The 27,833-nt window shown below is 38.4% G+C and overlaps 1 protein-coding gene and 1 long non-coding RNA gene across 14 annotated transcripts in view; one reads left to right on the forward strand and one right to left on the reverse strand.

Moving 5' to 3' along the window:
* CEP112 (centrosomal protein 112) overlaps nucleotides 1–27,833 on the forward strand; it is a 163,010-nt gene that overhangs the window by 54,132 nt on the left and 81,045 nt on the right. For all 13 annotated transcript variants that reach the window (XR_007163457.2, XM_048064341.2, XM_048064340.2 and 10 more), the window contains 3 exons: nucleotides 4,027–4,162; nucleotides 7,591–7,698; nucleotides 19,485–19,667. Coding sequence is in view for 12 of the 13 variants with exons in the window: in XM_048064341.2 (XP_047920298.1) it covers nucleotides 4,027–4,162; nucleotides 7,591–7,698; nucleotides 19,485–19,667 (427 nt within the window). In the remaining variant the exon portion in view is untranslated. The remainder of the gene's footprint in view (nucleotides 1–4,026; nucleotides 4,163–7,590; nucleotides 7,699–19,484; nucleotides 19,668–27,833) is intronic.
* LOC106034681 (uncharacterized) lies at nucleotides 3,024–18,851 on the reverse strand. Its single transcript, XR_001206239.3, has 3 exons — nucleotides 18,651–18,851; nucleotides 17,589–17,699; nucleotides 3,024–3,158 (listed from the first exon to the last, which is right to left on the reverse strand). It is a non-coding gene; the product is annotated as an uncharacterized lncRNA (long non-coding RNA).

Raw genomic sequence — 27,833 nt, forward strand, 5'->3', positions numbered from 1 at the left:
TCCGTCTGGTAGAGTTCATCTGAATCTAACCTCCAGATGCTGGTGTAGCAGGCATGATGCAGCTTACAGAGCAATGTGCTCGCTACTGTCTGGAAAGCGTTATATCTTCTAAACTGAATTTCACCATTTTAATAATTGGAGTTTCCTGTTGTTTGCTATACATGCCACTGAGTTTTGGAAGCTTATTCAGTGGTAAAGGGCATCCTTATCAATGAAATTTCATGCTCCCATTCTGTGCTCCACTAAACTCAAGAAACGAAGGTCTGTTTGGACAGAAGCAGGTTTTCACTGCTGCCAGAAGTGTTTGAAGACCTGGCAAAGAATTTGCATATTCATGACCTAAAGCCTGGTATTATTTAAAATAAACGTCAAGATTCTCGTGATCTAGTAATTTTTCCTATCACTGAGAAGCCTCTAAGCTATGCCCAGGGTGTTTGCGTGCAGATTTGCTAATGGGATGTGAAACTGTCTGCAGAGGTTGTCCGTGTGTAGCTCATGGGGATACGCCTTCTGTACACGTGTATGCTTACATGCAGTCTAAAATATTTTTCATTTGTTGAAGACTGTATGAATGTTCTGCTGTTGTTTGGTGTTGGTCAGCTCTTGCTGTCGTGTAGGGACTGGTGAGAACCTTTTGGCCTTGAGAGCCCTGTGAGTAATACTGCTGGTTCATACTATGCTGGAACATCTTGAATTTATTTAACCCCATGTAAATCGCTGGATTGCCCTGTGTTTCATTAACCTGACTCGCAATGCTGTAGTGTCTCACTGTGTTTCAGTTGTTACCTCTTGGAAGACATTTTACGAAGCAAGGAAAATATTTATGATTAAGCATGAAGAAGTATTTAAGATGTTTGTATTTTCCATTTATCAGTACACTTCAGAGTGCTGCTGTCTGAAATTGCAATTCTGGACTTCATAGTACACTTTCACTGAGATGGTTTGTGCTGCGTAAGATTGCTAATTCCATGGACATATCCTTTATACACTGAAACAAGAGGAATTTGCTGCTTTTTAAATTGGGGCCAAAGAGTAAACTCACCCTATTTTTATATTCAAGCCAGCTCAGCTTTAGGGGATTTAAATGATGTAATTGTATTGTATTCGGCCCCACAACTAGTCCAACTGAAAAAAAATAATCTTCAAAGTGAATATTTTAGTGCTTCATGCTAGGCACATTGCTCAGTGTCTTGGGGAAAAAAAGTGAAGCTTTTCTTATATTTGTGAACCACAGTCCATTGTTGTGCATGTTTTCTAAGCTTCTCTACAAATCTTAAATGCACAAAAAGTAGACAGCTAGCTCCCACATCCTTAAAAAAAAAAAAAAAAAGTTGTTTTATTCCTAGTTATAATGAGATGTTACATCTATTCATGGGATTAAGTCCTTAAATGAAAGGATGGTGCATAAAACCTGATTTCGAAAAGTTTACCTTGTAATATTTCAAAATAAAAATATATTCTTCTGGAAGAAGATGCATAAATTTGGAGGCTCACTAACAGCACAAGGACTGACATCTTGTCCTTTTATGTTCAGATTTGTTGTTTCCATCTGCCTAGACCAAAGATGTTCTTCCAGTGCCTCTTGACACTTATCAGTGTTTGAATAAGCTTTGGTTTTGGTTTTGTTTCCAGCATGGAGTTGGAAGTATTTAGATGCATTTTGTGGGGAGGAAGAAGTGTTTTCCAGCACCCATAAATTAACTAAGGATCTTTGGGAGAAGAGTTTTCCCCTCTCAGTGTTTTCTCTAAGGCAATGCTCTGCCGCTGCACCACGCTGCTGCCCTGTTCCCATCTTCTCTTTCAGGATGTTGAGCTGTGTCTAGGGCTCAGAAGATCGTTCATTTGCTTATTATTCATTTCTATGAATTGTTGGTAGATTTTATTATGGGGGAAGGGAATGGCGTGCTCGCTGTACTTCAGTATCAAGCAGCTGTTAACTTGGAGCTGCTGAACATAGAGCTTTGTCTCTAGTACTTGCACTTCAGGGCGATAATTAAGCCAAATGCCTCTGCAGTTAGAGTTGATGCATCAGTAACTCATCAAACAATTCGTATCACGTTTAGCTTTTGAGGCATCCTTGGTGTGCACGTTCTGAGAAATGACTGAGGATCTTTGTACTTGTGGTTATGATATTTCAGATCCTCTGTAGTAGAAGTTTAGGTCCTAAATGGTCTTTATAACAGTTGAATTTAGAAAAAAAAAACAAGTTTTATTTTCCTGTGTAATTCGTATAGTCCCATAAATTAATGGAGAATATGGTAACTTAGATTAATATGCAGAGTTCTTTCTCCTGAAGGAAGTTTAGCAAATGCAGTTATTGCGGCAGTAGAAATACAGTGTATTTGTGTAAAGCTGATAGATGTACCTTAGCAAATTTGAATAAAGTTTTTAGAAACACACTCTTCTATCAAAACACACACATACGCAAAACACCTGAACAATAAACACCAAAATGTGATGCAGGTTTTTTGGTCTAGTTTATGCTGGGTAAAAAAAAAAAGTTATTTCCCTTTTCCTTAATGAAAACATCCGTCTCCTTATGTCTGAATTTCGTCATCTGTAAGCAGGGTACCAAAATCAAATATATATGTGTGTATGTATGTATATATATATTTTTTTTTTATTTTTTTCAAATGTGCATAATGAAAAAAAAAAGTAAACAGTAAGATACTTATTCAGGGCTTGTGGCATTTCTTTGATCTCTTTACTAATAGAATTACCCTGCTCTCCTGCACAGCAAATGGACACTTTGTGAAGATGTAGGATTATGTTCTTTGTCCCATTGTCAAACTCTGGTATGAAAACCACGGAAGAGGATGTGAATACTGTAACTTTGGGATTGGCAGCTTCCTGACCTTTATAAAAGGCTTGCTCAGTGCTGTAACAGCTAGTTCAGTGCTGGCAAGGTGACAGACTAGATGAATTAGTTGGTCTTTTCCATCTCTTGTGTGTCAGATTCTTTGTTTTATATGGAAATAATTTCTGTCAAAATGGGAAATTTATCATGAGGTACTTCCTCTGCCTGTAAAATGAAAATGTCAGCTACAGGTCTGTTTGAATGTGTCTTCTGTTATAAACCACTGGTAGAGCCAGCTTTGTCCATTGATAGCACCATGGTGTTCGCGTGTGTTTTGACACAATCAGGCAACTCTGCTGCCCTGTGAAAACAGAAAATTAACAATGCTTCCTGATTGTCTTCTATGTGAAGAATCGCATCAACATTTCCTAAGTATGCATGGGTTATCAGAATTTTCTTCTGTGATGTGTCAGTATGAAGACGTCTTTTTTAGGGGTGTGTGTGTATATCTGTGTGCATATATGTACATAAAATGTTATACGTGCATTACTATTGATAAACTGTGACGTCTTAGGATGCCCGAACCAATTTCTACGTATGTTTTGACACTGATATGCCAAATAGTATAGGCTGTTAATATGAACCATCTCTGCATAAAAATGTAACATCTGTCATTACTTTAAAGGCTGAATAGGTATTGCAGCATTATGGATTTCTGATGGGTTCAGAAGGTACCACAAGTCCCACATTAACACTGCGTGTGTTTTGATATATGCCAAGTAATGAATAATCCTGCATCTTGTCTGAGCAAAGGTGACACTGGGATAAGTGTTTTGTGGTTTTAATAGAGGAATACAATGATGCTAAAAGCAATTCACTTAAATTTTAGTGGGACAATACATTTCTTAGGGTGAGATTTCAAAGAAGGAGGTTGTAGACCAAGTAGTGAACCATTCACGTCAATGCAGACTTTGAAGCCAGAGGTATTGTCATAGGCTATGAACACTATGTTTAGGCTTGTGAAATTCAACAGGAGAAAGTGAAAATAACTCTAGACTTCTATTCCCTTCTTCAAAGTATTGCTAAGGGAAGTTTGGCAGAAGCTGGGACAGGAAATTGAAATCTGAATACTATTTTAAACTGATAGGGTTAAAGGCCTTTCTTTTACACTAGCACACTTGTTCTTTTATTTGATACTTGAACTCTGAAAATTTTCTGTGACTTTCTAGGGAGAAGGAGGAGCAGCTGACTCGGGTGACAGAGGTACAGAGGCTGCAGGCCCAGCAGGCAGATGCTGCCCTGGAGGAGTTTAAGCGGCAGGTGGAGCTGAACTCAGAAAAAGTCTATGCTGAAATGAAACAGCAGGTGAGGAGGTCACAATGCCAGCCTTTCTGAAACTCTGTCTCAGTAGGATAGCATATTCTGATCTTATAATGCCAGAAACATGCTTCACTTGATAGTGCTACATCAAAATCTTTCACAATGTAGTGTCTTTGGTAGCAAGTCAAAAAGGGATGTTAGCAGTTGTTTCATCTTTCTAACAAAGCCAGAATTGTCATTGTTATAAAGATATCTGCAGTTATGATACTGATTAGGGATTTTCAGTAGTGAGAGTATAAAGTGTTAGTTTATACACCCCTGCAGAACAACGTGTATAATTTTTCCACTTAAATGTGTGTCTCTTCCTACTCTTTTTGGAACGACTCTGGGCTCTGTTAATGAGGTCTTGTAATCAGTTTGAGCCTACGTGGGGCAGAGCCATTGTGCCTGCTGTCATCCATAGGCAGATGACAGTAAAACCCATTTTTCTCTCCCTGAGATTTACTAGTGAGAATTTATGCATAATTATGTAATCCAATATTGTATGAAATTTCTAAGGATGGTGATGATGTAGTACAGGGGTAAAACTTCTATCAAAAAAAAAAAGTTTCAGTCACAAAGCTTCACTCGTCTTCCTTAGGAGTGTTCCAAAACCCAAAGAGTTGGCAAAAAAAAAATATATATACACACACATGAAGATCAATCGATATATAAAGATATGAATAGTTTGATGTATGAAGGTATCAATATCACTTACCTACTACCAAGCATCATTGGAGCTCTCAGAAATAGTGTGTGCTTTAATATTCTTTGGAATGAAAAGAGCTCTCTTACAGGGGAGAATTATTTTACTGGTACAAAAATCGAAAATAGATGAAATTTAAAACAGTGACAGATATCTGAAACAAGCAGGAGGTGATTAAAACTGAGATTTTTTTTCCCCTTACAAATTACTAACTTCTCATATGGGTTTCACAATTACTATGAATTTAGAAGCTTGTGGGAAGAAAACCTACTGTGCTAGAAATTATCTTAGAAGAATATTTTGTCATGTACTTGTAATTTAACAAATTTCCTTTTGTTGTTCTTGTGAAGTTTTGATTTTTCCAAAATCCTTGACGAAAGTGAGAAAGGAAGTAAGACATTGTGTTGCTGATTTATTTTTTAAGACCTGTGCAGACAGCAAATAATAGTTTGGAAATAAAAAAGCAAGAGCAAACACATAAAAGCAGTGTGTGTTTTTGCAAACTAGATCTCTGAGGGCAACAGAACAAATCCTACAATTTTAAGGTCAGTTTCTGTCATTTACTGTGCCATGAGGCTCTTCTCCAACTTCAAGACGACTTTATCATTTTTGGAGCAGAAATAAAATATTTAGTCTAATTCTAGAAAGATTGATAATGGTTTCATTAACCTTGGGGGGGGGGAGGTGTAAACTTTTGAAACTTACAAAGTCAACTGTCACTTAAAAATTACTGTAAATTACTATACAATTGAGCAATACTGTTTTACAGGAATCAAGGTTCAAGGAAATACATCAGAGAAGCAGTACTGAAACTGTCTTTGTAGCTTTGTCCTTTCTCATTCTTCTGCATGCACACATACTCTTTAGATAAATCGCCTGTTAGATTACAACATAGTGAAGAATTTTTTTGTAGCTAGGTGGAATGTATTGCAAATCAAAATCTGTAGTAGCTATAGCAACACTGTACTCTTAACCACATCAGAAATACTGGGCTTCCAGAACCATTTTTGTGTAAGTGTGTGTGGCAAAGTTGCTTACAGAGATAAGTAGAATGAGGTCTGGCATTTTCAGTTCTTGTAATCAATATTTGATTCATTCATTTGGCTCTGTGATTTTTTTTTTTTGCCATCTGCTCACTATTTTGTCAAGCTCATGATTATTAAGAATCACCTGATACCCCTTGATGGGTGAGTGATACATTTTTAACTGCAAGATACCCATTTTTGCTAATACTAGCTAGCAAAAAGACACAGTACATAGACTATGCCGTGGTACTTCAGCTCTAGTGTTTCTTGGGCTTGGAAAATAATGATCAGGAGCTTTCCTTGCACTTGTAGGAAACATGATTTTTTTTTCCCCCTAATGATTAAAGCACAAAAACCCTATAGGGTTAAAGCATCTCTGCATACAGTTATATTATTTTATTTTTTTTAAGAATGTTTTCATTCTTAAAAAGTAGTCCTTTAGTGTAAAATATCATGGCCTTTTATTTTTATGTTTATTGAGCTGAGTAAAATATGGCTATGGAGATGCAACTTAAATAAGTTTGAAGGTGGAAGAAATTATTCCTAAAATATTTAATATTCATGATATAATAAAATTATATAATGAAATATAATAATCACAATATATTTATGCAGAAGCCCCATTTCTTAATAGCAGATGATACCATTGAGGTTCAAGGGCTACTGAAAAGATGATTTGATCTGTTTTATTCTGTTTTTAGTTTATTTTATCTGGACAATTCCTAGTCCTACATCTTCCTCTCCTGTTGCAGTATTTTCCAGTAAAATGCTTCTCCCACTCCGAGTACTGCCTTTTCTGCTCTTTATCTGGCTTAGAAGTGATGTCCAGACCGATTGGCAAAGACATCTATTGAAGACAGAGCACTCCCTTAGGCCAAACAGGATTTTGGCTTGTGGTTCAGGAATTCATGCGTTTCTTCTTTTGGTACAGCAGATGGACGAGCGGCAGCACTGGTCCTCCTGACAGCTATACCCCTTTTCCTTTCCTTTTTTTTTAAGGGAGACAGTTCATTCGCTGCCTGTGTTGGGACCTAGATCTAAAATAGTTGATGAGCATTCGCTGTAGCATAGCACTGTATACATATTCCCCTGGAAACATGCCTGATGTACAGCTAACAGTTGTGCTTTTGATACAAAAGTCTTTGTTAATTGGGTTATGAAATTGCTTCCTTGATGCTGTGTGCTGGAATCTGTGAAGCTCATTATTCATAGGTGATGACTATCTTCAGGGAACTTTACTTGCAGCCAAATAATTCTCTTTTAAGTTATTTTTACTTAAATTTAAAGTGATTTAATGTAAACTTTAAATGTGTAGTTTGTGCACTGATTCACGCATTACTTCCCTTGAATTTCCACAGGCAATATGTTTTTAAAATAAATATTTTTGAGTCTTAAATATGTCTATAAAAATATTCAGTTAATTTGAATGGCATGTTTACCACTGTCAAGTGAAAAATTAAGCCAATACTTTGTAATCAGGGAGTGACATCATACAGGTGATAGCTATATCTGTAAGTTACTAATAGTGCTATATTCACTGAATATTCATTTTCACAGCATACAAATAATACGATTATTATTCTCAGCGAGTTCTGTTCAGGTCTTTGATGGTTTGCAAACAACATGAGAAACGTCAGAATGTTTCAAGCTATGCCTTTTTTAAAAAAAAAATAATTAAATATTCTCTTTCTTTTACTATGTAGATGGAAAAGGTTGAAGCAGATCTAAGCAGATCAAAATCGCTCCGGGAAAAGCAATCCAAAGAATTCTCCTGGCAATTGGAAGAGCTCAAGCAAAGATATGAGCAACAGGTCAGTAAGTGTGCTCCTCCAGGTGCAGGGGAGGAGGGACAGATGTAGGTCATCTCCTGTGGCTAAATCCTGATCTCGCTGTGTGTTGCTTTTCTTCCTGTTGACATTCTATAGGTATGCAGAATTGATGGCTTGGGGGATGGAGGAGAGAGAGTCCAAATAGAAAATATTTTTGTTTCCTCTTTGCAATCCTTTGTACATCTGCCTCTTGCAAATAGTTTCCCAGGCTTACAGGTGGCAACACCTATTTTCATAATGACCAGATGAAATTATTTAACGTTATCTCTTTTTCTTCTTGCCAAGGATCAATGCTTTATTCTTTTTATAATTTTTTTACATGGGGAGTGTTCACATGAATGCTTGTTTTGGCCTACTGGTAGGGATTTTCTTTATTGTAATATAATTTCAGGGTTGTGAAATGTTCAGGAAACATGTGGGTGGAAACAAGAAATTTGGGTTCAGTAGTGTTGTGAAGTGTAAAGGGAAAAAACCAAACAGAAGCAGACAAATTATTGCATGTTACAAGGTTGAGAGCTAAAACAATTGTTCCAAGTGGTAGCTAGTCAAAGTGCTGTGTGTTTGGTAACACCTGTTAAGGGATTGAACATTTTTATGATTACTTTAAGGCCAACCATACAGTGGTACAGCAATGATACAGTTAGTCCATAAGCGTGAAATTATCTCTTATCAATGTTTTTGTGTGGATGTAAGTTTACGTTTCCACCAGGGAAATGTGGCTTCATTTCCTCACCAAGTTTACCTTCCGTGCTTGTGGGAGAATGAAATATTGCTGTCTGCTTATGGTGCAAGTCCTGCTGTGGTCCATCCAGCCAGGAACTTTTTCAAGTAATGAAGAAATGGGATCGCTTAGGAAGGTGCTGAGAGGGAACTTAGACATTGTTTGTGAGGAACAATATTTTCTGCATGGCTCTCAAATTTAATTGAAGAGAGTTTAGATTTAGAGCTCAGTGATATGGTTTAGTGGAAGACTTGTTAGTGTTAGGTCAGAGGTTGGACTAGGTGGTCTTGGAGGTCTCTTCCAGCCTCGATGATTCTGTGGTTGGTTCAGATCCAAGTATTTCCTTAGCCTTGCTCAGAATTGTCAACATTACTAATTGCTGTCACCTGATGAAGGTGAGACGTTGTCCAGTGTAGCAGATACATCTGCACAAGTGCTTTGTTTTGCTGGATGATAATACTTCCAGTTCTTCTACTTAATGATTCAGGAATAGCCCAGCTCACAGAGTTGTTGGGAAGTGTATGTGTGTATGTTCATGGGTGTTGTGTTGCAGATGAGCCCACTTGCCAAAAGAACAGTAAGAACTCTACCTCTCCTGTAATTTAGTAGAACTTCTGGAATCAAGGCTAAAAATCAGAAATACAATTGCTGTAATATAATTGCTGTTCATGAGAATCAATTTTCTTGAAATTATTTGTCTGAAAGACACTGCAGTAGTTGGTCGCATTAAAGATGAAGCTTAACATGTCAATTAAAACTCATTCTGAAGGAAGGACAATGGGAAGTGTTGGGGTTAGGTGGGCATCTACCTTAAGGTGAACATTTTTATGGGATCTCATGTTGGCATCAATTCAGCGTTTTGGTTGGATCACCTTTTTCTCTACAGTTCTTATAATTTGTGCTACTCTTTTAGAGTCACAAGTAAGCATTTATTCAAAGATTTTGTTCCCATGTTTAGGAACATGATCTATAGTAATAAACACTAGTCTGCAGTTCATAGCATGTTACAATATTCCTGTTCCTACCTACAAATGTTCTTTTTTTTTTTCTTTCCGTGTGCGTGTTAAGAGATACCATAGATAAGGTCTTCTCCCAAGCACTTTTTACTGGTTTTGTACACTAAAGGAAAATGACAAAGCCTAGTACTGTCATGGTTTGGTTTATTTGTTTTCTTGTATCTTCATGCCTCACATTTAGAGCTTCCGGATGCTGGATTAAAAGGATTGTTTAAAAACAAACAACAAAAAAAAAGCAAGAAATGAATGTGGTAGTTAAAATTTGTTTGAATCATTTTATATTGTTGTTCTGTAACAATAGTGATACTGTGATAAACATCAGTGAAAGCATTTTCCACTGAAAAGAGTTTTTTGCTGCTTCAATTTGATTTAATTTAGGATAGCTACTTTTTAGTCTAAGAAAGAACAGTGAGACTTTATGAAATATCACTGAAACGCAGGGAAAGGTTTTCAACACTAAACAGCTAAATAATGAGAGCCCCAGAAGAATTCTCAGAGGAATCCTGCTTATGCCCTATTTTTTTCTTATTATTTCTGATCATAGTTCATTTAGAACATTCATTGAAAGGCTGCAAGCCTGAGAAATGTGTGACCCTTCCTGCAGATTGTAATGCATTATCACTGGAAACTGCCTTCTTTTGTATTGTCATTTCTGCAGTATAAGGCTCCTTCAGTGCAGCCACAGAACAGTATGAGCTCAGTTCTTCCACTCTTAAAAATTTCCCTTCAGTAGTTCCAACTTCTATTTCTCTCTATTTATGCTTCAGGACTTCTACAAAATCTTTAAAGCAGACTTTTCCTTGCCTTGTTTTATTGCATACTTCTTCAGACATTAATTGTAGAGGAACAGACTGATTTAGACTATTTAAATTGAGCAGTAAATTAGAATTAGTGGTGTGCTTCAGCAGGGCTCTAGCAGACTTCCAGTCAGGAAATAGGCACCCAGCTACAAATGGGATACTTCGGCTACCTGAGAAAGCAGCAATTGCTTTGAGATGTTCTGCCTCAAGTGTCTGAATAATGATAAAATTGGATTTATATACAGAAGGAAAATTGACCTTCAAATGTATTTTGGGCAGCTTGGCATGGTGAGTGGCAGAGGAAGCACTGGCAGCCTACTGGACAACTCAGTTGTCCATAAATTTAATCATGTTGATAACAAAAAAACAAATGAACCTATTCTCCAAACTGAAAAGCATTTTGAAAGTATGAGAACTTGAGAGCTGTGGTTTTATCCATCCATTTTATATGAATGGTTATCTGTGCTTCACTGTAATTTTCTTGAATATTGATTTCAAAGAGATTACAGATGAGAATATTGATATATATATATAACTATTCAAAGCCTTCACATTTCTAATTTTCCTTGAAAAAAAAAGAAAAAATAAACTATGGAAGTTAATATTTTGTTAACTTTTCAAATTCTTTGGAATCTATTAAAAAAAAAGCAAAGAAGAAAATTTGGGATCTTGCAGTATTTGGTTTCAGCTGTCACGTGTCGGTCGTGGTTCCAGCTTCATCTGATTCAGTGCCACTTTCTTTTGAAGTATCCACTGAGAACACTCTTAGGGAGAAACTGGTGGGTTTTTTTTCTTTAAATATACTTTAGCTCAACTTTGTTCTACTTGCAGCTGTTAGATTTGAAAGTATATTTTGAAGAAAAAAAATAACTCCAACAGCACCACAGTTCCTATCTGCTGGGAGCAGCTGCTTTCGGCACTTCAAAGCCAGTGGACACCACAGTGAAGGCCTCAGCCTTTCCTGCCTTTGAAATGGTTGCAGTATCTGTAGCCGGGCTTTATGGCACCGTCAGCACAGGAAAAAAGGTTGTTTGTTTTTTTGCAAGCACCCCCATCCCTTTTCTTTTCTCCCCCCCCCCCCCCCCCCCCCCCCCCCCCACTTTCTAATTACATTCTCAGTTTAGCTCAAAATACCTGGGAAGACTTTCTGCTGCAATCACTTGCCATTAGTCCAAATATTTTTTTTAAAAAGTCTGTGCCCAAACTTGGCCATAACAAATTTTAGGGAGGCAAATTTGCCAGAAAAATGAATGAATATGCTGCTTTCCTGTATCCAACATGCTGCAGCTCTCAGAACAAGCCATGATAGCACAGTAGAGCGTTTGCGGTGGAACAAGGTTTCAGACAAGGACACTTCCCAGCAGGGTGAGGCATGTACTCATCTTCGTTTCAGGCACACTTTCATAAATTGTCATCAATAGAACCTTTTCAGTGGCTTTTGGAGATCTTAATGTTTAAATAGCATTAGCTGTCCTTTAAAAAAAAATATATATGTACCCCTGTGATCACTGTTACACTCATCTTTGGGTATAAATATTTGTTGAAGTGTTATGATTGAGGGGTTGTGAAACAGTGGAGATGCAAGGCTAGTGAGAGAGCTGAAGTCTGAGATTTCTTTTTCCTAGCAGGGAGAATGCACTATGAAAAAGCTGAAGAATTGTTGTCATAGCAGGGTGGTGTTCCTTGCCGAGTTATGGACGTACTTTGAGGGTGAATGCCAACCTGAATTTATAAATAAGCTTTTTGTTTTGGTTTGTCTTTTCTTTAACTGTGTTTATTCCATTTTAAATAATAATTATTCATGCTTCCATGGCAAAGTGGAAAGCTAGGAAAAGTATTACGTGATAGCTGAAGAATCTCCCTGTATCTCAGGAAATCCTTTCTTGCGACATTTATTGTTGAGTGCTGACTTCTGTAAAACTTGTGAAGGAATAATTAGGGTTGTCGTCTTGTTAGCCAAGTAGGAAAGTAACAGGACACCTTCAGAAATGTTTTAGTGGGTATTTAACAAAATCTCTTTGAAATCATGGTAAAGATGAGAGAACTAGTCTAAGCTTTTAAGTCTGGAGCAATGCAAAGGTGTGGTGCCTTCCAAAATATGCCTTTTATATTAAAGAAAGGGAAGTAAAGAAGTGCAGAATCAGCTGGTTAAAAGTGAAAAAAGCATGACTGTAATCTTACCTGCCAGCAGCAAGGACAGATATTCGAGGTAGTGCAGGGAAATTGTTCTCGTTTAAGCAGTGTTTTAGAGCAGAGGAAGATAGAAGGAGAGGAGGAAGAACATTATTTATCTTTTTGTATGACTTTTTTTTTGTATCTGTTTAGTGAGTTAATTAAAAAAAAAAAAGTGCAGTTATCTTGGAGGTAAAATACAAAGCTTGTAATTGCAAGCCTTATTTTGTGCATAAGTGCATATATTTAAAATCAAACATCTTCCACAGTGCTAGCAGTGCTATTTAATATGAAGGTTACAAACAGAATCTCATGCTTAGTTTCTTAAAATAAAAATATTCTGAAGTTTAACTTAAATTAATGGTTTTGCATCTCCCATGCTAACTTTTAGCTGTTTAATTTTGTGGCAGAAGATTTTAACCAGTGTTTGGGTGATCAAGGCTGAGATGACGTCGATTTTGCTTTTGTTAAAATTGTAGCAGGATTTTCTTGAAATGTTGGAGGTAGGGAATTTTTCACCTGAGTGTGTTGCTTTCTATTTTTCCTCCTGAAGATCTACTCAAGTGTATTTAGGTAATAAACATCGATTAATTCAGATTTTCTGGAGTTCAGCAGCTAAATGCTCTGAAGAATCTTACTGAGAATTTCCATACCCTCCCTGGGAAACGGAGCCAGAACAGTTTGTGTATGAAAGAGGCTGTGACCTTGTGAGAGAAGACGAAAACACAGCTTAGATGGGGAATAGAATAAAAAGTGGGGATTAAGTATGGGGGAAAACAAGAAATTGCTGTGAATGGGGTTAAGATTTGGAAAGCAAGTCCCTCAGGAAAATAAGTACTGGCTGTGAATCTGAGAGTAGTTGTAAAAAGCCTGTGCAATGGAGTCTGGAGCTATTCAGGCTGAGAACTGAGGCTTAGACCTGTGGATCAGGAGCACTGGAGAGAAGAGCCCTGCAGAAGGGGTCAGTTGGGGTGGTGTGGGCTGAAGGGTCAGCGGAGCATGAGTTGGCTCTTCAGGAGCCAAGGTTCCTTACTGACTTCTGCCTCCACCATGGCCACTCTGCCTTTCTGAGGCAGGGAGGGCAAGATGCTTCATCTATGCTGGGTGGTAAATTTACAGTTCTGGCTTGTTTATTAGGCATGTTACGTGTAGCTGTATTGATCTCCCAGCCGGTGCTCTTGTCTTCGGAACTGCTACCAACATCATCAGTCGTACCACAAGACATAATGACCAAATGGTGTCGTGTGTGTACACCTAAAACTCTGACTCCAGTTTAATGCTCACGTCTTCAGAGGCATTCAGCATGGTGTGTTAAAAGAGATAACAAGCTGAAGGTTCGGCTTTCTTTGTCCCTGTACCTCTGATTTCAGTTAGGAGTTCCTGCCACTGCAGTTATGTCCTAGCTTTTCTTCTGGCCTTGTTCTTCCTCTTTGTTTCTTCTAGCTTCCTTTTGACTGATCTGCTATTGACTCGAGTGAAGAAAACATTTGTAAAGACAGTCTTTTGAAATGTGTTATTACTCAAACAGACTAATGTTGCAGCCATTTCTTAGCTGTACTTTAAACAGTTCAGTTATGGATCATGAATGTCTGAATATTTTTAGTACGCTGGCTTAGTTATAAGGACACCATCTTTGTAGAAAGCTTTGTTCCTCTCTTCTTTGTCTATAGTCGAAGATAATTGAAATACGGTCTGTTCTTGCATGGAGGCCAAATGAGCACGTTTTTTGAGCACGAAATTTTTCATGTCATCAGCAACAAGCTGCATAAATTTCATTTAATAAATTAATCCAGGATGCATGAATGTTTCCTTTGAACCATCTTTAACACACAGATGAATGCCATTTGCTCAGAATATCTGAGGAATAGTTTCTTCAATCATCAGCATCAACTTTTCACTTCATGATATAGCTAAGACTCACAAATGGGGAAAGGATATGAATTTAACCTCCAAGTAAAGAGAGGGTGAAAATCTTCTAGCTGTACCACTGCTGTTTACAGAGTTGTTAATCAGACGTATGGGTATTTACACTGTCTCCTTCAGGCGTTTAACTTGTGTGTGATTCATACTTAAAAGCCTGAGCTCCCTGTATAGTCAACAGAGCCAGCTCTGGGGGGCGGAGGGAGAGGAGACACGAGTCCAGGATCATAAATTGATGCCTGCAGTAAATAGCAAGTCAGCCTGCAGAGTCAGTTCTTAGTGTTCAAAGAAGGTCCTTGGATAAACTTGGAATCCCTAAACAAAGACAATGTACAGTAAGTTCTGTACTAGAATCTGCTGCAAACATGCATTTGCAATGACTAAAGGTATATTATTTTGAAAGAAATATTTTGCACACTGGCTTTCTTGGGACAGGTAGACTGAGGAGGGCAGTGGGATCTCGTGACATTTGTCCCACTGCTAGGTACGATTTAATCACAGGGATGCAACTTCAGTGCCAGTATTCTGGTGATTTAAAAGCAAATTTAGTCATGGCAGGATGACTGGGAAGATAAGAGCATCAATGTGATGTTTGTGCTGCCCATGCTTTAAAAATATTACCTCTGGAAGATCTTTATAAATCAAAATTTACTGGCCAGATATGCCATTTTATATACACCTAGTGAGACTACTCGGGCATTTTGTTGTAGAAAGGATAAGTAAAACTGTAATTATGCTAAAGACCTGCTTGCATCTTTTGAAGAATTTTATGCAATTCTTAGTCTGCAGTTGAAATACAGTTATTAGTGGTTGATTATAAGGTAAAGTGTAACAGGAAACACATGAATGTCAATTAAGTTATTGTAGTTTGCAATGAAATAAAGTAAAATGCATTTACATGTATGTACATTGCCCCAAATGTGTTTGTATGTACATTGCCCCAAATGTGTTTGTATGTACATTGCCCCAAATGTGTTTGTACGTACATTGCCCCAAATGTGTTTGTTGCCCCAGTGGTAACGTAGGGGTCTGCACTGATGTATTTTTCAGCACCCCATTTGTCCTCTGTTCATTACAGTTCTTTTATCTTGGGAGTACTTTGTGTTCAAAATTATAGTGAAATCTCAAAAAATTTGAAGTTGTAAAATCCATTTATCTGCTACAATATAGTTCTAGTATGCTCCCTTGCTTTGCAATGAAGATTCGTCTTTTCCACCCAAAGTTATGCTAAGCCAGAGCCCAGCATGATTAATACTCGATCCTCAAGTCTGTTATATCAGATTACTTTAGAAGCAGTGTATTTGCAGGGATGGGTAATCCTCATATCCTCATGAAACATGCACATTTATTTATAGGCTTAGGAGACGGAAAACGCTAGATTTTACCAGAGTTGTTATTTGGGGATAGATCACGTGTTGTACAGAGTGCTGGTCAGAGTTTAGAGTGGGTTTTGGGCAGAGTAATTATAATGAAGACACCTGATTTACCAGTGGAGGAATGGGAAATAAAATCTCCAATAAAACATTTGAAAATACTCTTAAATGTTTATAAGTAAAAATTGCTGCAAAATAGATGTGCTGTGGGTGCGCTGTATGAGTAAGCTTTAGTTCAGTTCTTTGGCATGACATAAGTAATTTACTGGTGGCTTCTCTGGCCCTAAGAAGTTCAGTCATGCCAAAACAGTGCTAATAAAATCATCCTGCCATGCAAACCCATATTTTATATAGGTGTTACTTATAATATTTCTAGATTGTGGACATAAATTTACATGAATTTTCATACTTTGGTGTCAAATATTTATGGTAGTGGCTACATTTTTCAAAGAGGTAGTGAGCTAACTAATTTCCTTTCCCTCCTTTGGGGACTATAAAAAGATTTTCAAAAGCATACTTGTTCATGAGAACAAGTTGAAATTGTTCTAAAATTGAAAAGCCTAAACTTGCTGTATGATGTAAAAACAAAAACTCTGTAGTAGAAGCTCTTGTCTATATTAGGGTCTTTAAAAAAGGTATTTGTCAATGTTGATTGTATTACAAGTATTTGGTTTCTGAAGATATCTTATACAATCAGCAGGCTATTTACTGTCAAGCTTTGTTCTCCAGACGCACAAGGTGAACTGGCGCTAAGAGCAGCAGGGTTTCGCTTTAGTTCTTTATTTGATGGGTTCTTGTTTTTAACAGGTTCTTCTAGAGTACCTCCACATGTAGGTGCAGTTACATCTGCCTGGGTTGGAAGCCCATCTTTGGGTAGCTGAGGTTGTCAGTGTCCTGTGCAGGATGGTCATGATCTGCACCGCTTGATTTGTTCGGCAATTTGTGTGTGTTTATGCTAGTGAATAGCAGAAGATGATCACAGTTCTCAGATAAGTTTGTTTTAGCATTTTCTTAATACTTTTGTCATCTTTTGTCCTTCTCTGCAAGGTAAAGGCATACTGCGAAATTTCAGTTAAAAGCAGAGATTTTAAAATGGTGTGCAGAGAGATCTCAACGTGCTAACAGTTTTTAAAGGATGTGGTTTGTTTTATCATTTGCAGAGGTGTGCTCTACCCCAGAGACAGAATCCATACTGATTTATGAAGACTTAACATAGTTTTCATGCAGCTTTCTGTGATAAAGTCAGGTTGTTGATGCAAAACAGCATGGTGTTTTTCCTTTTGTTAGCGTACGTTAGTTTTTTTCTTTTCCTTTAAACAGCAGCAACAACACAACTCAATACAATAATGAGAGAGGGAGGGGTACAAGAGAAGCTGTAGAGCTTGGCAGTAGTTCTTAGGAGAACAGAAGTTTCAGTGAGAGTTCACCCACATAGTCAAATGCCTACTCAGTCATTTCATGTTATTTGTACAGGAAAGCTCATTTTGTTGCTTATGAATGTGTGGTGATTGTTAATATTCGCTTGGAAAGATGGGTTTTGTAGGCATTTGAACTTGAGGGAAGAAAATGCTGTCATCCCCATCCTTTCTCTCTAGTTATTCTCTGCCAGAAGTCTCGAAAAAGCCAAGCAAAAACATCATGGGGAATGGTATACTCTAAGTGATGAGGGTTTTTTGTCACTGAATATGACTTTTACAAAACACCTTGCTTCCCACTGCCATCGTTTCTGCTCCCATGTCAGGCCGTGAGGACTCCCCTCCTGCACATGGAAGCACTGTTCCCTTTTTAGCTCTTCCCCCTTTTAAATTTGAAAACTGAATCTGCAATATAAAGTTATACTTGAAGAGATTTTTTTAAGATAACTAATTACCTTAGTTGGGTAAACCTGTTATGCACACCTCCTGTAGCTGGTGGAAGAAGCAGGATCTGTCCCTTGCCTCCTTCCAGAACGTTCTCTGCCTGCTACCATTTTTTTCTTCAGCTAAAAACAAGAAAATTGAAATAACCGAAGTTCCTCACAACAAACTTGCTCACCCCAGACCTTACATGGCCCAACCATCAGAAAATGCAGTAATTAAGAAATCAAAAAAAAAAAGTTTGAATAGAAAGACTTCCCTTGTCAGCACGATCTCTTTTTAATCAGATCTAATGTATGACAGACTTTTTTTTCAGAAATCAGACAAAGGTTTTATAATTATTTTAGGGAGCAAGAATACTTCCATTTAGACACGCCAAGGACACTGAAGCATCTGAAAAGAAAACATTTTTGTACTCAAACCTTGGGCAAAAACCTGAGGTAAAGAGCTCTGCGTAACGATCCTAGGCCTGGCGCGGATAACGTGTCCCTCCTGGGGGTAACTTCAGATGTGTGTTAATGAGCCCCTCGGTGTTATTAAATAATGTAGATGTGTTAAACCATAGAATATTGCGGCTGTTCTCCTCACGTTGTTTTTGGAAGGACGCTCCCGGCCGCGTAGCGTGGATCACGTATTTTACTTTCAAATTTGGGATATTCTGATCCGTAATTGGTGAGAATAGGTTGCTTTTCACTATGCTTCAAATTTTAAGCCGAAAGCCATGAAAACAGCTAATTTTTGGGCTGAGGCCCGCTCCCGGAATTGCCTGCTGCAGCTTTAAGATCAGGTGCCGGGCGCTGTGGCGCACAAACCGCCCGACGTTGAGCCGGCTCCTCCCGACGGCTTTTTTTGAAGCCGGATTCTCACGCTGCAAATACCCCCACCATATTCTCGATAAGGGCGTTTTTTTTCTTTTCTTTTCTTTTTCTCCCCCCCTCTTTTTTTTTTTTTCCTCTCTTCTCCTTCCCCTCCCCGAAATCCACCAAAACTGAAGAAAAATCCAAGTGACTGTTCTTAGCAGCTGTGTGGCCCGGAGTTCAGTGGGGAAGCGGCTTCCTGCCGTCCCTATTCATCACCTGCTTCAAAGGCCGCCTGGCTGCTCCAGTGTGCAGGCCAGGTAGGGTGCCATTGTGCGAGGCGGGGAGGATTAGTATCAAAGCTGCGGCAACCAGGCCCTTGGTCTCGGGCTGCCATTCAGTCTAGCGGGGAGAGGCTAGGGCTGGCCAAGGTCACAGCATCCAGTGTGGTGCGGACTGGGAAAGGATCCTGAGAATAGAGCGCTGCTTATGAAACCGTGGTGCAAGCTTGCAGCACAGCAGGTGCCCTTCTGGAACACATACATCTGTTTATGTTGGGGTAGCGTAGCTGACAACGGGATAATAGAGCTTTGTTTTTTTTATAATTTTCTTGAAAAAAATAAAAAAGGACAACTGTATATACCACGGTGTTGAATATTGAAGGAAGAGCTTTCGCTCTGGAAAACCATCAAGAAATCCTTGAAAGATTTAATTGCTGGGGTGGGGGGGTTGCGTGTGTATACTTGAGCAAAGGGGAGAGCAGGCTGGCTATTAACCATTTAGGATCCTCAGCCCTGCGGATGAGCAGCAGCCGGGTACGGGGGGACCGTTCGCAGAATGCGACAGTGCAATTTTTTTTTTCTTTAAACGCTCCGACATTTGTACCAACAAATTGGTTAAGGATGCGCTGGATTTGCTCGGTTGTCGCCATTGTTGGAATTGTCTGGAGGAATTCTGTCACGCTAACGGTGGCTTTTTAAAAGGTGAGGTAATAGTGACGTAAAAATAAAATTGCCAACTTGATGAAATTAAGGGGAAAATTAAGCTGTAGACGAGTTGTCATGACGACAAGGATGTTCTATTGATGAACTGTACTCCTCACTGTCCAATCAGATAGTGGAGCTGAAGCTGGAGCATGAACAGGAGAAGACGCACCTATTCCAGCAGCACAACGCAGAGAAGGACTGCCTGGTCCGAGACCATGAACGGGAAATCGAGAAACTGGAAAAAGAGCTTCGCGCTGCCATGGCAGAGCACGAGAGTAAAACTCAAGAATGCAGGAAACGAGACGGACAGGTAATGATCAATAATGTTTCAAAGGCGTACGCTTATTAGAAAATGCTAATAATTAGTCTTTCCTGTTTGCCAGCATTGTTGGTGATGCACGCTGTGTGATCATTTGCGAAACTGGCACATAAACGTGATTTTGGTTTTTCTTTTCTTTTTTTTTTCCCGCTTCCCCCTCCCTTTCCACTACTGAATAGGGCTTTAACTGCAAAAACCACAGGTAGCCAGATTAAAAATCCCATGGTGCGCTATAACTCGGCCTATTTATAATCTTGTCTCATTTTCTTTCATGATGGATTTGTTTAAGAAAAAAGGTATCTGTTCTTCTCCCCCCCCCCAGCCCTCACAGTCACCCCTCCTTTTCTCCTTCCTGGGCAAATCCATATGAATTATGTCTGCTTCATTCGTATGCTTGTTTTTTTTTTTGTTTCAAATCTCTGCAGGTAACTCACAAATGGCTTTATTTCATTTTGTCCACGTCTTTTTGTTTCAGTTTTGTATTCTAGATTTGCTTTGTGTGTTTGCCTATGTGTGTCAGATATTTGATAAGACGATGTGGATTTTGGATTGCTTACCATCACGTTTATTTTCTACACACACGCACCCCTCCCATCCTCCATCTCTGTGGTCACTGTTGGAAGCCATTTGGCAGAATAACCCCCAGCTGGGGTAGCATTTGACTCTTCAAACTTCTGGATGAAATGTGCACTGTCAGCATGGAAAATGATCTTTATTAGTTTTCAGTTCAAAAAAAAAATCTTACTGCATTTTTTCAATATATTTTGTAAGGATGGCATGGTGTATTTTCTTAAGAGCCTATATTAAAAAGGCCTACAATGGCAACATTTAAAAAAATTAAGGTGATTTCATAGTTTAAAGAGTATTCAGAAAATAATCTTTACTAATCAGCGTTAGAATTGCTTATCATGCAAGGATTATTTTATACCAAAACTGGACATTTTTGGTAAGGCATCTTTAACAACGTATGTTTTCCGCGCACCACTGCCTTCCCTATGAGATGTACGACTCTGGCATTGAGGCGTTTTCACTTTACTTCCCTGTAGACTAGTATGCTGTTATTTTACTGAAAACTATAATGTAGCTAAGTGAAATTGAATATTTAATTATTTTAATGATTTTTTTGGCGTTACCCTTGGACGACTCAGACTATCGAAATCTGCCTTTAAGTAAGTCTGTTGGAAAACAAGCCGCTTGCTGGGGGAGGATGGGGGATGTATTACGGAGCCAAGACTTATTTCTCCATTTCCACCATTATGGTTTTCCAAGGAAAATGACAGATCATTTTGTGGGAACGCTTGGGAAAAGGATATTCAGGTAGCTTCTGAAAAAATTAAACCATGCCCTTTATTCTTCACTTTATTGTAAGAATGACTTAAACAGTTAAAGGGACTGCTTTTTATCTTTGGATTTTTTTTTTATTTGGCCTAAGATAGATTAATCTTAACTATATAGCTATTTGCGGGTGCCTTTGCAAAGTTGTACCATCCTCTCACCTACATGCCTGATGTGTTTGCGTACAAACAAAGGCAGAGCCGTATCTCTCAGGTTAAAAAACAGTTTGAGTTCTGTCTACACGCCAGCGTTCATTACAGTTGTTGCTCTGTATAACCCCGAACACAAATGTGAAGAGACTATCTTAAGCACATTCAGAGAATCTGGGAGGCGTCTTGTAAGTATATCTTTATTTAGTTCTGTTGTGGGCTGTTTCTGGTAAAGATGGGAACCCAAAGTTTGGTTGTGCTTTCTGTTTGCAATGGGATATATGATGCTACTACAGGTGCCGTGTAAAGAGCTGGAAATTATGGGAGCTATTATGAAAATCTAAACAGTCTGAATAGCAAAAAACTTTGGCCTTTTTACAGGGCTTTTCTTTGTAGTTTGAATATCCCCGTACAGTCATTTGAGTGTTGCTGCCATGAGAATGAAATGTAAATCAGGGAAGAAAAATGCAATTGCCTTTGACTAGAAGAGCTGTTGTTTATTTAAATTCAAGTAAGAATCTATCTGCTTTCAAGGACGCATTGTTTTTCTGTTTTGAAAAATAAAGCGTTCTTAGTTGATTCATCTGGTCTTTGTGTTAGAATTCACTTTTGTCTTTGCAGTGAGCTTAATAGACAATACTGGTGACTATTACGGAATTATGGCAGATATTTTTGATTTAAAAAAAAAAAAGCTTTGCATGTGTTTATCAAAATGTAATGTATATTTTGGGCATCTAATGGGACTAATGGCCAGTGTCCTTGATGAAACATTTGTCAGTCTCTTAACGAAGATATCACAGTGATTTAATGAGTGTGTGTAGACAAGGTTTGATTTAAAAAAAATAAAAATGTTATTATTGAACCATGTTTGACAGCAGTAATTTTAGGAATTCTTTATATTACAGTGAAGGTGCTTTGAGAAAGGAGAGGAGGCCATTTTGCTTCGCTAAATGAAAAGTAGATTTGCTGTGTATTTCAAAAAATTTAAATAATAATTAGTGCTAACCACACATGAGTATCTGGGTGCATAGGACCTATCTGTTCAATGTTAGGTGAATGATGTGAAAGCACTATTAAAGGTATTCACTGTTATTCTTTTATAAATGCTTTTCCATATGAGAATATGGAAATGTTTGAGAAACGCATTTTGACTGAGTACTGCAGAACAATTTCTTATCCTGTTCCTGAAAATATCCATTTTTTATTTCATATCCAAAGTCTTTGCTTTCATGTAGGTCTTCAGCTACCCTAAAAGATAGTATACAAAAACATTAAATATTATTAAAATATGAATACATTTATTAATGCTTTACTTGAAACCAAAGCATAAAGATTAAGATTTCAGTGCTTTGCCAGATATTAAAATATAAAATAATGTTACTGCTTCTTTGAAATACAATTTATGTCCGCAAAAGGAACTTGATCTAAGTAGATCGCCTATTGTATTCCTAATGAATTTCTGGATAACAGTTGCATTCCACTTTAGCTCTTGGTTTTATCTATTTCTAGGGGGCTTACTTTGATATTTTTTTTTCACCTGGGGTTGTAATGCTTGGGGAGGAGTAAATTGACATGTAGGTCAATAAAGTCAAAGCAGTACAAAGGCTTTTATACCATGCTGTGTTCTTGTAGTCATTTAAGTCCTATATGTTTCCTATGAACTGCTGTAATATTGTTATTGCTTAAATAATAGGTAATAACACGGGAATTTTGTTTAAAAAAACACTAGTTTTAAATCACTACTTGTATTTAATTTAGTTTTTTTGATATTATCTGGATTTTCTTTAGGAATATTTTTAAGCTATAATTTGATCATTCATTCTCCACCTCTAAATAATGTTAGTGCGTTCATCGTTTCACAAATTGGGAAATTCCTTGGATGATAGATCTTCCTTTTGTTTTAATCAAAAGAACCTTAGAACCTTGCTAGTGAATCAGAGGCTTTCTGAAGCAAGACTTCTGATTACAGAGAATAGTAGATGTTGTTTTTGGTTTTTTTTTTCCATGAAATAAGATAGCAAGGTTAGAAAATTTTAACAGCCGATGCCAAACAGGCTGTGGTAGCTGTGCCAGTTGTGCCCTTAGACTTTCCCTTTATCCTGTGACTGTCATTCTCTCCCCAGCATCTGACACGTGCCCTAAACCAGCTCAAAGATTTTTCATGTTCCAGCTGCTGTACAGAGCTGGATCATTTTCATGCTTGTTCTCAAGCCGTTGACCTTTGGGCAAGAAGAAGAATAAAACTACCCCTGTAACTTCAAATACAGCGCTTTGCACTAAAGCAAGAGGGGGAAAAAAGTTCCTTAAGGAAACTGAATTATTTCTTCAGGTACTGTTGCACTGTAATTGGCAAGTCCACTATCTTCATCCATTCATAATTGGGTCAAGAATAACTCGAACACTGAGGCACGCTTTGTCAGTTTTTGTCACTGATGTCACAGTCTTTAATTTTAGCATAGCTGTTTATTATCTCAAAAACTTGGCTGCTATAAGAGAATATCATTGGCGTTTGGCATGTCTTAGGGCTCTTCATAATCCGTTACCAGTTGGGAGAAAAAACATCAAGCGCTTCTAAAGATGTGCAAATACACACACTGAAAATGGAAGTTCTTATATTAAAAAAAATAAATAAAAAATGGGCTGGAGGTGATGAGAAGAGTTAATAAGGTATTTTCCCATGGCCAAAATGTTCCCGTTTTCTCTCTTGCATTTTGCACTTGATGTTATCCTCTTTGCTTTCACCATCACGTGATTTTTTTTACCTTCTTGCAAATCTGCAGCTCCTTCCCCAGGGCCTGCAGCATAGGCCATCCTTTCACTTCTCCTCTGGATGATCTTTGAGAATTTGCCTTTTGCTCTTGCAACCAGTGATCTTTCCACAACTGTTGCTTTGCATCTTCCTTTGACTGAATTAATTTTGAGCTGTTTGAGCCCATAGAGACATAGATAGTAGTGTGTGTGTGTATATATGCTGACTAGATACATACACGCATATGTTTGCCTGATGGAGGGCTTTATCAACTATTGATAAGAGAAAATACAGAAGAAACTAATAGAAATGCTGTATAATTGTTTAATAATAACTAAATACCCAAACACGTGCACAATTTCTTTTTGTGCATAAATCCTGCTGTAGCAGGAACTTTTCATTGCTATACTCACTCTAAAGGAATCTGGGAGCATTTGTTTCACAACTGGAGACTTTCTTAAACTTTGATCTGAAAGAACCTGCTGTTAACGTGCAGATAAATCACTGATCAACTCCGTTGCACTTCAGGTAGTTGTTCTAATGTCCCCAAACACTGGTTTCCACAGAGATGCTCTTCCAGTATCAGTGGAAGCAGTTTACTTGATTGTGCCTGGAGGGAACAGATAAATGTAGCCTGTGAAACATTCAGATGTTGTTGGTGCTACTGAAGTCACTTCTGTATACAATTTTAAGTAAATAAATTCTATGACTCATATTTTCTTTGACTTTTTTCTTTTCACAATAGAAGATGTCTTTGGCATGAGAAGAAATGCTCTGTTTGCTTTGCAAGCTTTCTCTGCAAACAATCTAAATCATGGAGCTGCAATCTAAATATTTGTTTGTTATATTTTACTTGGAGAGTAGCTTTTGGGCTGACAGTCAGACTTCTGTAGACAGACAGCAGTTCCCTTTCAGCCTTTCTTAAACAAAGGCTTTTAGCTTTATTGCCGCGTATTTAATTTACCACCAGTCAAAGCAGAACAACGAATATGACGGAGGTAAAAAGCACCAAATATTTATTACATATTTAAAAAGCACCAAATATTTATTACAGTGCTTGCGTGATTTCTCTAGGTTGTTATTCCTGGTAGGTTGGGTCAGGGTGGGGCTGGATCCACTGATGAGGAATATCTACTAAAATCAGGGATCTGGTGAGCGAGATCTGGTGGCTCTGTAGAGCCATTCAAACTGAGCTCTGAACTGATCAGCTGAGAGTTGAGTACGGATGGCCAAAACCCATCAGTATCCCAAGGAAATAATCTGGGCTGCAGGATAGACAGTCATTGAGATTAGAGGAAAAAATGAGCCTCTGCTCTAAAAAAAAACAGAAGCACACAGAGCTGAGGCTCGTGAATCCCTCCCTCCGGCCTCCCCATCAAGAGAAGGGTCTTAGCCTCCTGCACATCTTCCCCTTCTCTTCTCAGCTGAATCCGCCATGCCACGGTTGTTGTTTTGCATCGAGCTCTCTGCTCCTGGTCCCCACTTTTAAGCTGCTGCTTCTGTTTGAGCTGCCTTTCAAAAGCCTACCGAACAGGCTCTAAACATCTGCCACTTCCTCGCTTAATGGAACCATCAAAGCCTTCTCGTGCTGCACTGGGTGATCATCTCTGATCTCTTCCACATTTTTGCTTGACTCTCACTTTTTATGATACGACTGGAATTAGTGGGGAATTCAGTGCAGGAGGTGTGACTTTACTCGCTCCTCTATCCTTTTATATTTCAGGCTGTTCAGCATTTGAAATTGTTATTAAAGCCGATTTTGGAAGCCATATGTAATGGTGCATAAACTGTCATTTGCTGATTAAAAATGCTAAGTTAGCTTAGCATAGAGCTGACATTTTGTGTGGCTACAGCGTGTGTAAAAGAGAAAGCAGTTGCCATAGAAACTGGCTCATCACGTAGTATGAACTCTGATTCTGAGATGGAGCTCTCAGCAAAATGGACTTTGTTTATATGATATGAAATTGAATATATGTGGTAGTTATTACACTGTAATCAACATTTATATATTGTTTTTGGTTTAAATTTTAAATATTGCCAGCTGAAAAGATGGAGTACAATTTCACTGGAGAAGGGGCAGGGTTGATATCACGTGACAATACTTTTATTTTACGCCAGTACACCCTGTTTAGGAAAAAGTGATTATTTCCTACAGAAGAGTTAATATAGAATAATTTCTCTTAAAAAAAAAAAAAAAATAGAAAAGACCAGTCTTGCTCATCAGCTGGTTAAAGGATCTTAATGTATGGCAGTTTCTAACACACACTAGGCGTGGCTTTGCATTCAAGGTTTGGGTGTGATGGTTGCAATGAATGATCAATAGACAATAAGCTATACACAGTATGAATTTTGAAATTAAGCTTATATAAAGGAATATTAAAGTAAATCAAATCTTTTCCTTTATATCCAATTTGAATTTCAGTTGTTACAACTTGGATCTGTAGCTTCTCATCCTTTCGCTGCCATCTTCAAGAAGTTTGCCGTTGTCTTTTGTGCAATTTCCCTCTAATTTCTGTCTTCAGCTATGTGTAGATTGCTGCCTTTAGTGTTCTGCTGTCCATGCTGAACAAACCCAGTGTGCTGAGCGCCCTGGAGAGGTCCATTGCTCCAGCTTGCAGAGTTTGAGGTCCCTGTGGATGGCAGCCCTGCTCTGCAACATACCGACCTCTTCCCCCCAAGAGATGCTGCCCCCGGTGTTGCTTGAGGTTCTTTGTAGCCGTCATCCAGGTCAGTGATGGGGATGCTGAGCTGTGTCAGCCCCAGCTTTGACCTTTGCGAAATGCTGCTTGCAGCTGGTTGCCTCCACTCCTGTCCTTTGAACCCAGTGGTCCAGTGAGCTCTCCTCTTGCAGTGTAGTCCACCCATCCACTCTCTGAAGAGAGAGTGTGACTATGCAGGTGATATAAAAGGCTGTGCCAAAAGCCTTACCAAAGTCAAGATAAAAGATGTTGGCAGTTTTCCCCTTACCACAGAGTCAGTTGTTTGATTGTAGAAGGTGGTTAGTTTGGTCAGGCATGATTTGCTTTTGGATATCTGTGTTGGCTGTTCCCAGTGACCTTTTTATTCCTTGTATGCCTGGAAAGGAATTTCATGGGGTTTTGCTCCATACTTTTTGCAGGGGTGGAGGATAGGACGTCCTCTGTGTGGCTACTAGCTAAGGCTCTAGGTATTGCAAATTAAGTAGTTAAATTTTTTCGGAGAGTGTTTTTTCTCTTGAATGTTATTCTGGAAAAAGCTTAGCCAAAATCAGTTTAGTCTTTCTTCCTTAGGTCAGCAGATGCTAATTCCATTCACTCACTGTCACCGTAAATCAAAATTTGAACAGTAGTCTAGCTGTTAAATGATTTATCTGATAGGAGAGATTTTATGATCCATTTGGTTACTCAATTCAAAGGTATTATAAGTACCAAATGAAAGACTGAAAGACCAGAAGAGAAATTATGACAATCTGTAGTATGGAATGTTAACACCACTTGTTTTGGCAGAATTACGGGTCTTAAAACAATAGGATCCATATGGATGCTAATTTTCCCAATTTTGAGCAATAAATACAGCCTCTTTATGGTTTAAGTAATGATATTACTCAATACCACTGCAGGGTCCAGTGGACTATTTCATGATGAGGTAACAAATAGCAATTTTGGAGATCTGATTATTTGTATTTTTCTTTTATGTGGTTTGTGATGGGGGAAGGAGAAATCACAAAGCCAGTGAAAAGCCTTGCCCTCTCCTGTAGCTGACATACTTTGGCTGAAGATATGTCAGCTGAGAAATATGAGACCATCCATAAAGCTCCACACACTCCCACATTAAAGAATCATAGAGAAACCTTCAAGTGGAAAACCAGTAACAAATTGCAGCTGAAGTGCTTATGGCAAACTGCGCTGTCCTGGGCGCCCTACCACTGATCCCCTCGTTCCTCTG

Source organism: Anser cygnoides, chromosome 19, assembly GCF_040182565.1.
Source record: "Anser cygnoides isolate HZ-2024a breed goose chromosome 19, Taihu_goose_T2T_genome, whole genome shotgun sequence".
Classification (NCBI taxonomy): domain Eukaryota; kingdom Metazoa; phylum Chordata; class Aves; order Anseriformes; family Anatidae; genus Anser; species Anser cygnoides.